Source organism: Rhipicephalus sanguineus, chromosome 5, assembly GCF_013339695.2.
Source record: "Rhipicephalus sanguineus isolate Rsan-2018 chromosome 5, BIME_Rsan_1.4, whole genome shotgun sequence".
Classification (NCBI taxonomy): Eukaryota; Metazoa; Arthropoda; class Arachnida; order Ixodida; family Ixodidae; genus Rhipicephalus; species Rhipicephalus sanguineus.
Window position 1 is genome coordinate 96962424 of NC_051180.1, and position 12606 is coordinate 96975029.

The 12606-nt window shown below is 44.8% G+C and overlaps 1 protein-coding gene across 1 annotated transcript in view; it reads right to left on the bottom strand.

Moving 5' to 3' along the window:
* Window positions 1-330: 330 nt before the first annotated feature.
* LOC119394869 (phosphatidylinositol 4-phosphate 5-kinase type-1 gamma) overlaps window positions 331-12606 on the bottom strand; it is a 32006-nt gene continuing 19730 nt past the window's right edge. The window contains 7 exon segments of the mRNA XM_049416002.1: window positions 331-340; window positions 1301-1381; window positions 6596-6687; window positions 9037-9169; window positions 11628-11638; window positions 11640-11690; window positions 11692-11744. Of these exon segments, the coding sequence (XP_049271959.1) occupies window positions 331-340; window positions 1301-1381; window positions 6596-6687; window positions 9037-9169; window positions 11628-11638; window positions 11640-11690; window positions 11692-11744 (431 nt within the window).

Here is a 12606-nt window from a genome sequence, read left to right on the forward strand (position 1 = left end):
TACTAAAAAAAAAGGTTTCATAAGGCAATAAATTATTTAGTAAAGGCACACTGTGCACAGTAAACTAATTTATCATTTTTCTTTTAGATGCAAGACACTTGGCTAGTATACTCATCGAAAGTACATACCATGGGTGTGACAAGGATGTTTTCATTATCAGAAAGTGGAACCTCCAACGAGAGTGTGGTCCGAACTGCCTGCAAAAGAAACACCGCTTTTCACCTGGCTCGGCGTTCTTCAGTAGGAAAGTGTCACTGTCAACGCTTACCACGTGAACCTTGCCCGACTTGCTTAGCATTATGCCGGAATTGCGACATCCGGCCCCTATGCTCACTGCCAGCTGCAAGTGCAAGAAAGGAAATAGCAAATCCGTAAAGTGAGTCCAAAAATACTTTTAAGCCGCAAACTTGATATGGTAGTTAGAGCGACTACCTTTCAACAGGATGCTAAGGCCAAGAATGTTAAATTTATAACATTGGTGACGCTACAGCAAAGCCGAAGGTATCTCAGTAAAGCCTGCTAAGTTGTGCCATCCGGTTCCTCAGCTGTGCAAGTCTAGCAACTACAGCATTTGCTTAAACCAGAATATGACAGCCAGAGTATTACATTACAGTGTATACCTGTATCGAAAGCTATACTACATATAATGCATAGTTAGTGTCAGGTTTAATGATGTCAATGTACTGCAACAAAATAATCTACTTAGACCTATTCCAAGACCACCTCCAGAGCTGAATTGTAACCAGTGCACGACAGATATTTTCTTAACAACATAACTGCAACACAATAAAATACCAGCAAAGAGGGGAAGATGAAAATACATCAGGTGCCCATGACTTGCTGTCCATTTCTGTGTGGTGGTCTTCTGGCACTACAGTAATGTCTTTATCAAAACACCAACCTTTCTAACAATAGCACTGCAGAAAAATGTTTTATTTGCAGTTAATAAGCTGCGAAAAAAAGTTCACTAGCCAGCAAAACAGTGATGATAACAGTTTTGACACGTAAAGGCAGTTCTACGTACCAGCTTTTGGGCTGCGTCCAGAGTGTGACACCGTACATGGAGGATGAATGGTTCAAACTTGAGAGTTGCAGACTTGTTGACTGTTGCCAATGTCTTGTCCTAAAGAGAAACAAATGAACGATGTTGCAGCAAACAGCAACCTTTAGCGATGCCAACCATTTTGGAACATTTCCGACGTTCCTAGTAATTTCAGAGGCACCTTCAAAACGCAGCTAATGCAAGTGCACCGCAGACATGGCTGCTTTATTTAATTTAGTTGTAGACAACAAGACTTACCAGTTCATCTTGTGTGAGAAGATCATGCGTGACGAGGTGCCACTGACATCCCTTCTTAGCTGCTGGCTTTCCAACGTCGGACTAGAGTGAACAAAAGAAAAAGAATTCGGGCAATTTCATTATCTGTACATTTGTGGGAGGTTGTGATTGTTTTCCCAGGCAGAAAAAAGAGGTAATTTCATTCCATTCTGACTGCCTGTTTCTTGATTAGCACATTTTCATGAGTCCTTGAGTTCGAGTAGCTTTGTTTCGTATTTTATGGTCAGTAGAAGTTCCTGGAACGTTTTATGTGCAAAGTTTACGCGCAAGTTTGTACCATATGAGAGTGCAGGTCTACAGCAAGTGAGATTGCATGAATTGGCGGTTCACTTTCCTACGACACCACATGGAGAAGTTCGCAGTGAAAACGGTTAGTTTTCGGCAGATTTCAGTTTTCCTATGAACCGAACAAACAGTTTAATATGGGGGAAAAGAAAAGCGGTACATTCCCATTCAACACACAACTCGGCCAACAATTAAGGCCACACTCATGACACTTGTAGTGCTATTGACGATGGAAAGACTTACTTCTGCGCCTGAAAAAAATATGATTCTCCCAGAGCATGAGCTTGTGGTATAGTATTGCGGAAACGAATTCAGTCGGTCGGTAACATCGATTATCCTGGAATCTATCGTCCCTTTGCGGCTTACATCGGCACCTCCAAGGCGCTCGCGTTTTTCCTTCGCAAACGAATCCATTAATTTACGCAATGCGCTGTATTCGGTGCATTAATACGTCTGTCGATCAGTTTGCAGCACGCATTGGCGAGGAAGACGCACGCTAAAACACCAAGACACGTGCACTTTGTTTTGACGCTGGACCTGGCGCTGTCCATGGCGCTGGGGCCACTGGGGCTGCTGTTACCCGCGGACTGCTTCCGGTGGCGGGACCTTATTGCGATCTTGCCAACGCCTCGTCGTTCGTAGTGCCTACATCTACTTGAAACTTACGCGACTGTTTATAGTCACAAATCGGACTTACAGACACCGTTACAGAGCCCGACTTGACCGCACTTACATGAATGCGGTTGTGACGCCACACCATCACAGCGCGGTATTATTTGAGTTGAAACAATGCAATGCGCGTGTGCTTGTTGTCAACGTCGCGTTATCACGGCTCTCCGCCGGTTTCGATTTTGCGAACTTTCGTGTGACAAGTGATAGCGAGAGTCAGGCGGGATGATCTTATTCGCCGAGCCGGTGCATGGGTCCCACGAGCTCCTGACATTGTGAACACTTTACTTCGTGCTATCGTCGTACCATGTATCGCTTAATTAAGAATTTAAAGTGTGCCACATTCGTTGGAATGCCACAGCGACTGACTATCAAGGTGAACGGCATGACAGCGATGCTGCTACCGTCCAAACACGTCATAGTTTTGAGCGAGGTAAGTTTCAATTGCACTTTAGAATGCGTCCATAACGTTAGAACGCTGCGCTGACAGGACACCCCTTGTATGAATCCGTTCGTTCGCATTTAGTTACGGCAGTGTTTGCTGCACAAACGGGCGTAGACAGAACTTCTACGAATTTAGCCTAGACCACGGTGTTCTAGACAGTGGGGCGCATCGCAGGTAGAGTACTTAAGAAACGAAACGCGAAAATTTAGGGCTAAGTATCACGCACGTTTGCTTCCAGAGTCTACAGTTGCTGTCATATCGGCATAGTTTTGACTCAAACACGTACATCAGAGCCGGCATTACCTTTAGCGGCTAGATATGCAGCGACATGGCGCGGTTATTACGAGCACTCGCTCAGCGTTTCAATCCGTGACGTGCCCCTCCCATACGTTTGTCCACCAACTAGAGCACCTAACCACGGCCGGTCTGGAGGCGCGCGCTCGCTCCTTCAAGGAAGAACAGTAAAAAGAACACTGTAGTAAAAGGAAGGGAGCGAGCGCGCGCCTCCAGACCGGCCGTGACCTAACATAAACCGACACCAGACGACACAAATTCGTTGCATACTCACTTTCACGAAGAATCTCCCTGAGATTCTATATCGATTAAGACTATGACGGCGACATCCTTTACGCGTTGACTTCATATCGTTTGCGATTATTGTCTTCGTTTCACCTGTATTATACCATTATTAAGTATATCAATCAGACATTATATCAGCTCTTATCTATGTCGTATAATATACACGTCTTTATGCTGGTGATGACGTTTATCGCGCGTTTCGGTTTTTTTTTTTGCCTCATATGTGTTATCGACGGCGCCGGACGGTCACATTCCGCTTCTCATGAGGCACTTAAGGCTTTTGCCTTAATATATTTTTATTTCTCGGCGAGTTCAGTAATATATAGAGATCAGTACTATATTCGTGCGCGACCTATTTTCGAGTAAATACGGTATATAGGAATGAAGTTGCAGTTCATGTGGGGCACTGAAGCGCCTGTCCTTCGGAAAACAAACAACAACAACAACAACATCAAGATTCGCGAAAACGAACACCCACGCACGCACTATATACACAAAAAGCGCAACACCCAAAAAAGGCGTGGCGCCATCCGTTCATCGTCACGTCATCACATTCGTTTGATAGTTCCCGTCAGTTGTCACGGCGACGAGATAGCGCTGACTTGACTCTTGATTCTTGACGTCCGCTGTCGCGGGCCGGCCTTCGTAATGTGACTAGGCGTTTCTGGGACTTCATAGGTGATTGCGGGTAGATCCTTCACTGTGGCGGGCGCTGCAAATCGATTACTCTGTTTAGTTTTGTAGGGGAGCAGCGCGAAAGACAAGGACAGAAAAGGCACACATACAACCACACGTTCAACGTGATGTTCAACTAACTAGCCGACATGTTCCCCCTTCAAGATTTCATTTCTGTGTAACTGTCACAATTGAGCCGACTGTGTGAAGCAACTGTACTTAAAAAGGAGCAGCTAATTATAATAATAATTGTTTGTTACGGTTTAACGTCCCAAAACCACGATATGATAAGGAGGGACGCCGTAGTGGAAGACTCCGGAAATTTCGGCCACGTGGGGTTCTTCAACGTGCGCCTAAATCTAAGTACACGCCTCAAGCATTTTCGCCTCCATTGAAAATGCGGCCGCCGCAGCCGGGATTCGATCCTGCGACCTTCGGGTCAGCAGTCCAGCACCATAATCACTATAGACCACCGTGGCGAGTAAGGAGCAGCTAACATATACCGTTGAACACATCTACCATTACTTTTATAGGCGTGCGCACAGGGGTGGTTGAGGGCATAGGGTCGCCCCCCCCCCCCCCAATAACCCAAGGGGGGCGCCAAGTCTGCCCCATACGGCGGCCATACAAGCATGGCCGCCGGTAAATCTCGGAGGCCATGCTTTTTACTCAGTCGGACTTGTTCCGTCATTAATTAAAGAGCAGGGTTATGACCATGTAGATTTTAGACAACAATAGCGGTCGGTGACCAAAGCCAGGCCGTTGAAGGAAGCACGTCATCGCCTAATTTTCATTATTACATCCATTGCGAAGCCTGTTTTCCTTCGGACTCGACCATCGGGAAGCGGGGGAAGGGGGGGCGTGGTAAGCCCCCCGCCCCCTTTGGAGAACCCTGCGACGCACGCCTATGATTACTGTTGCACATGTGACTGCATTGCTGTGCTTGTGCACCACGAGCGTAGCCGGACATTTTGTTCGGAGGATGTTGGGGGGTGTTCAACCACCTTTATGTATGCTCGTGCGTGCGTTTGTATGTTTGCGTTTAAATATATACATGCAAAACTTGAATGTGTATGTGGCAAAGACTTCGGTAAAGTTCGACCCCCCACCCCTCTCCCACAGCCATGGCAACGTCAATGTTGTGCATGTCATGTTAAAGAATGACCGAAAGACGAAGAACCGCTGTGGAATTGCTAGTACCACTAGCAGGCCCGTGGCCAGGAATTTTTTTCGGGGAAGGGGGGGAGGGGGGGGGACCTGTTGAAAACCTTGACTATTTGAGAAAAACACCTCTTTTTATTATTTATTTTGGTAGAAACGCGTACTTCACCTAAATTTTGGAGGGGGGGACCCTGCCCCCCCCCCTGACTACGGGCCTGACCACTAGTATTAGTTCTATATATACGATAATGCATGTAGAAAGCGTTTTGAAAGCACCGATTTTTTTTTGTTAGTACTTAAAAGAACTGCCCCCCCCCCCCCCGAAAATTTTTTTCCCAAGGGATACAGAACACAAAATGACACTCGACCTCAGTTATCTGCCCAGACCCAATGTCGGATCAAGGAGGTGCCCCCCCCCCCCGAAAAAAATTTCTGCCTACGCCACTGGATTTAGGTGCACGTTAAAGAACGTCATGTGGTCGAAATTTCCGGAGCCCTTCACTACGGCGTCCCTCATAATCATATCGTGGTTTTGGGGCGTGAAATCCCAATAATAATAATAATAATAATAATAATAATAATAATAATAATAATAATAATAATAATAATAATAATAATAATAATAATAATAATAATAATAATAATAATTATTATTATTATTATTTATTAAAAAAATTCCCAATGATTTAAAACCTGACTGTTTTCGGTTCATTTGTGAAATCTAAACAAATACACAATTAAACGTAAACATATGTCTATGTACTGCCCAATTAGAATGAAGACGCTGCTCAATTAAAATGAAGTAAAACATGTTGCTATTAGTCACTGAGTATAACGAATGGATGAAAAGTTGCCGAATCAATGCGAACAGAACAGCCAGTACCAGCTCTGCTTATACCAATCAGCGACAGACTTAGTCTTCACAGGAACAGCAGGTAATGCATTTGGTGTTCCTATAACATAGAATTCCGTGATCATTGCGAGTATTCAGTTGCGACCGAAGTTTTACAAATTTATATGGGTGATAATTTAAGTTCTCTTTTAAAATGATTTCGATTTTCTCGAATTACCAGAATGAAGGGCCTATATATAACATTCGGTTCTTACAGCCATTACACCCGAGTATAATTTTAAGTGCTACAATACCGACTTGTTTGCATCTAGGTAGCTACGAAAAAAAAAAGTACGGACAGTTATTGCGCTTGCTCTTAAAAATTTTGAATTACAACTAGTGCAGCTATATATATAAACCATGCAGTCATCAAATAGGCAAGACATAGCGTGGAAACAATTTTTTTCTGCAGTCTTTACGAGACTCAGCAATACAGAATGAAGCAATCAGCTGTGCAAAAATGGCAGTAGTAACTTCATGGATAATGCAACAGAGAGGATGGTGGAGGAAAGATATATGACTGCATCTGGGTCGATGCCGCTTAGTATACTCACGAGAGGTAATCTTCTTGAAGACCTTCTTAGCCAAGAACTCCTGAAAGCGTTCTGCATAAAAGCTGGGCCTCTGCACTGATATCGTGTCCTGCACAGGCACAGGGGGAAACTTTGAAACGAATTGACAATCCTGAACCACTTTTTCCAAGTAATCATCGAATGACCTCGGTATTTATCTAGCCGCCTAAGTCCGGTGCTTTCGTGATCGCTTCCTTAGCTTGGTGTAGATCAAATTTGACATGCGAGGGTAAGATGGTGTGACGAATATGACTGCCTGGTCATGACATGAATAATGTGAAAATCCTGTCGCGTACGTCGTCAAACCCTTTCCTCCAGACACGTGTGGCACATACTCTTTTACCACGGGCCGCGGTGTACGGGTATGCGTCACAGGTGATTGACGTACCGTTTATATCTACCTAGGAACCGTGAGAACAGACATTGGTCATTTAAATTCGAGAACGTAAAGAAAAACCGACGTCGGCAGCGCTGACCCGACGAATGCAAAGAATGAACGTTAGGATCCCAGTAGGAATCGAACCTACGCATTCTGCATGACAGTCAGCTATTCTACCACAGAGCCACGCAAGGCCTTGAAAATGCTTTGGGAAAACACCCTATGCAGGCATAATGTCGATGCAGTTGTGGTTGTGGTGTTGGCTATCTAATTTTACAACAAAGCAATAAACGCTACATATGCATTGATACAGACATGATGTCGGGTTAACGTCAATTGTGGTTCCAGTGTTGGCTCCGCTTTTACAGCAGTCGAATAAACATTACATTTGTATTCCTATGACTCAGCAAGCTGTATACAAGCGTTTGTCGACACCGAAGGAATACGTATAGAAAGTTACGTATGATATTCACGTCATCGCACCGTAAAGTGCACTTCATTTCGACAATACCGACGTCTGTGCTCTAACGTGAGTGCTGACGTTACGTCAGACCATAGGTTACCCTTTAAACACCAGTGTTGTCGATGTGCCTGGTAAGCCCACGATGTGCACACAGCTACTACACTTACAAAAACACGTCGATCCATCTCGTAGCCTTGGCTCAACGCACAGAACTACTCGTTGACTGCTTCGCATGAAACCGACTCCCACAAGGCGTGGGATCTGCCGAATTATTTTTTTTCTCGAATCCGTCAAGGGAAGCGGGTTTACAGGGATTTGTCGCATCCTTTAAGCGCTTTCTGTTCTCCCGTCCTGACGAGCGCACAGGAAGCTACACAGGGAGGGATGGCACATGGGAAAGAAATTACGTCTTGAACTCGGTTACAGCGCAACCCTAGACAAGGACAAAAAGGAGACGAACAACACGGAGCTGTTTCCTTCTTTCTGTCTAAGTTTCCTTCTTTGTGTCCTTGTCTAGTGTTGCGCTGTAACCGAGTTCAAGATGAATCCCAACCAAGTGGCCCAACTTGTCCTTCTACTGCAGTTACGTCAGCGCGAGTCATGACCTTGAGCGCGCATGATGAAACGCGGTCGCTCTCTCCCGTTGTGATTCACGTGCGCGCCAGTTTACTAACGTTAGACGATGGAGCGCCACGCGGCATAGTGTGTTCCACCTTTGAGGAGGAAACGCCGCGGACTTTAAAATTGTATCAGACTACAGAAGAATATTCTCTAAAGTAGACAGTGAATCTCTGCCCCTGGCAATATGCGAGCATGATATTAGTATTTCTTCAATCTCCTCGAAAAATGAACCAATTCGTAAAACCCTCGCGACATAAGGCGCTTTATAGGCTGAACCCTGGAATTTTTAGTATGTAACTAAAATTTGCAATGGGGCCTCATGAAGGGCCATTTCATTCCTACATGAGCGAGACAACAATCCAAAGACACAAATAAGACACAAATACAAAGATACGGAGACGTACCGTATTTACACGATTGTAGGTCGACCCATTTTATCTTAAATTGAAACCCGAAGTTGGGAGGTCGACTTACCATCGAAACCGTAACTAGTTTCGGCTGAAAGGTCGACTTACAACCAAAACCGAAACAAACTAGAAATCAGGCACGCCGTGGCATGATTACGACATTGTGTTTACGTTCCGGCTCTACCTGAAACATATATTGTATTTTCTTGTGTAAAACCCGCACCCTTAACAACGTTTTGCGGAAAATTTTGTAAAAAAATGATTCCCGGGTATTACCGCGAAGCTAGCTTTCCTGTAGAGCTTTGAAGCACTGCCGCGAAGGCACCTTTGCACACCAGAATTTTTTTTTTGCCGTGCGATTTTAGGGGGTTCGACCTACATTAGAGTCGAGTTACATTAGTGTAAATACGGTATATAGAGACAGGCACAGTGCCTGCCTGAGGGGGCGCCAATTGTTTATGTACCCGTGTCTTTGTATTTGTGTCTACGCGCTACACTATGACGTTCTGCAAACATCAACCAGCCCAACAGCCCTCCAACAGTTCTCACCTTGTCATGAAACATGGACTTCCAGGTGTGTTCCAACTTCTTCAAGAGCCGGTAGCTCTGAAGAATGTCAATGACTCCAATGAACAAGAGGAGTCGCTCTCCTTTGGAGTTCTTCGCTGGGATGCCACCGGTTCTGTATACATTTAAGAGAAATGAAGTGTCTGAGAAGGACGTCGACGTTGGCGTTATACCTGACAAGTTAGAATGCTTACAGACTGAAATTTCAGTACAACTGTTAAAATATACGACCTCGTAGCAAAAAAAATCTCAGACACCACACACACACACACACACAGTGGCTATGGGAAACAGATATTCAACAATCGTCCAGGTAATTATCTACTGGTTGTGTATGGTTCAAGAAAAAATGAGTACATACACCCACTCCTAACGTTTGGGAACTTGAAGATTCGTAAAAAAATCCTGCCGACATGACAAGGCGTAGATATGACAACACACTAATTAATGAAATTAAACCTTTAGGTGCAGCGCAGAGCAGCGGCAAATATGAAAAAAGGCGATACTTCCGTGAAGTACACTTTTTTTTAGGGTCACAACAACTTTTTCAGGGACTTTGCTGTCCGTTGATTTCGCCTTCTTAAGGAGCTTTTCTGAACAAGCATCCTAAGCATAAGTATTCTATGGTTTACGTGGCGACTTAGGCTGCCATGAGATGACTGTGCAGTACGCCACAATCAAAATGTTTTTGTACGTTATTTTTCTTGTAATGCACCGCCCCATCATTCAATAACTTTAAACCCTTTGCGAACGAGGGATATACTTTTTCAGAAAAAAACTTGAGCAACATTTGTAAATCAGAAAGAGTGCGAATTTGTAACCCTCACGAAAAAAAAGAACAATCCAAAAGTTGGAAGGTACGTGTGAGTGTTTGCACAAAGCACAAAACTTAAAAAAAAGTCACAGTTTAACCTCAAGGGCGAAGCAATGAATGCGATAGCAACAACTTGTAGTGTTATACAAAGTGAGGCTGGCAGTTAACTTTTTTGTATACGATCTCGCGTAACTACAAAGCGCTGGTGTAACAGAATACGGCCGCTTCACGAAGAGATGCTCTTTCCGCATAGTCCACTTCGCGTTGAGAGCGCAGCACGTAGAAGGGGTATACGAGCCACCAGCTGTAGCTCCTGAGATAGCGCGCGCGCCAGCGATCGCGACAGCACCCTTAGAATCAAAGTTCAAAGTTGCTGCTCGAGCGATCCCCCCCCCCTCGCGTCTTTTCATACTCGTTCAAGACGGGCTGGGCGTTTCCTGTCTGCTTCGACGGCAGGCCTTCCGAGCGGGGTAATGTTATCGCATGCGCCGTCCGAGCGACGGAAATGGGCCGGCTCGTTTGATCTCTTCTTCGGCCGCGTTCGTCGCCCCGCTCGCGCGCTTTTACCCGCGGTAGAACATACGATGCGCGGGGGGACCTTATCGATTTGGAGTCTATACGGGACATGACGGCGACGGCAAAAACCCGTCGAGACTGTCCATATAATTGCTATCACAATAAAAAAATGCATGACCTGTCATTTATGTTCATGACGCACTAGTGTCATGCCATAGGTATATATCCAGTTAACAAAACGGCCGAAGGCGCACCATGACAGTGCCATGTAAATCATGTCGTACATGACATGCATGTCATGATATTCATGTTACCATCTCTTATTTATGTTAGGCAGTCTCGTCTTATGATACAGTCTCGTCGCGCAATACCAATTTTGGTGTATACCAAGCGAGCGAAATGGCCGCGAGGGCACCATGAGCGTGGCATGTAAATCATGTCGTATATGATTTGCATATCATGATTTTCATGTTACCATTTGTCAGTTATATTCGTGATACATCAGTGTCTCATCATACCAGTTTTGATATGTATCCATTCATTTAAACGGCCACCATGCGTGTAGCATGTAAATCATGTCGTACATGACTTGCATGTCATGATTTTCATGTTACCACGTGTTAGTTATGTTCGTCATACAGAAATGTCTCATCATACCACTTTTGGTATGTATCCATTCATTTAAACGGCCACGGGCGCCACGAGACCATATAATGTAAATCATGCTGTACATGACATGCTTGTCATGATTTGCGCATTAGGACTTGCCGCTTGTGTTTGTCATACACTATTGTCACGCCATACCAATTTTGGTATATATAGAATTAACGAAACGGCCGCAAGAGCCCCAAGACCGTGGCATGTAAATCACGCTGTTCATGACACGCATATCATGATTGTCATGTTATGACCTGGCATTTATGTTTGTAATACGGTCATGCTGTATCATACCAATTTTGGTATGCATCCCATTAACGAAACGGCCAGGAGAACTCGAAGTCGTAGGCGGCTAGATAGATAGATAGATAGATAGATAGATAGATAGATAGATAGATAGATAGATAGATAGATAGATAGATATAGATAGTATAGATAGATAGATAGATAGGATAGATGATAGATAGAAAGATAGATAGATAGATAGATAGATAGATAGATAGATAGATAGATAGATAGATAGATAGATAGATACGCTCAAAGTCGCAGATATTCGCTAGAATGCTCGCATTTAAAACGAACTTACGGAACGTCCTCGGTCGTGATCCATGGGCTCTACGTCAGCCTGGATTGACTCCATGGCAGTGGTAGAAGTTTGCCAGCCGTTGTCGGTTCGTGACCTTATTCTGTGTCAGCACAGATCCTGCATAGCACAGTAAGCAAAGAAATAAGCACCCTGTGCTCTTGCTTTGTACATGTTGAGACTGCTTTCTTGGGACCCTGTGACAAAACTATATCCCACTGTATAGCAAACTTTAGACAGGCGACGTGTTTTACATAGCTGCACTCGCGCAAACACAGGAACCGGAGGGTATCGAACCTGTCAGCCTAGGCGTGGCGCACAGGACAGGGGCACCCCCCCCCCCACCCCATTAATCATCTAAAGGGGGGGGGGGGCAACTGTGCCCCACATCTTTACTCAGTCGATCGGACCTGTCGCTTCATTGCTTGAAGTGCAGGGTTATGGCCATGTACATATTTTTACGATAATAGCTGCCGGGGACCCCTGATGTTGCACTGAAATGCCAACTTCCCACTTTTACTTCCGGAAAGCCGGGGACCAAAGGGGATGCTGTTGTTAAGTCATCACTTCCTATTTTTTTTTTGCATTCATTACAAAGATCGTTTTCTTTCCGACTCAAGCAAGTGGGGGAGGGGAGGGGCGCCGCTGCGGTAAAATCACCCTACTTCCCCCCCCCCCCCCCACGCTTCTAATGGACAACACTGCGCACGCCTGTGACTGTCACTGCTACAATGTTAATGGAACGTACACTAAAGAAAATATTCATCTAAAATACAGAACCATGATATATCGAACTAGAAAATGAAAGGCACCTGCCCCATCCCCGTTTGCGTGTGTTTTAGCATTTACTCAAGTTTCTCGTTACATGTACACTACGGAGTCCACTTAGGAGATAGCTAATTATGTATGCATAAAAGAAATATACGGCACGTTTCTAGGTGAACTTGGGTTATCAACATGACAGCTAAACGCGAGCAGTTAG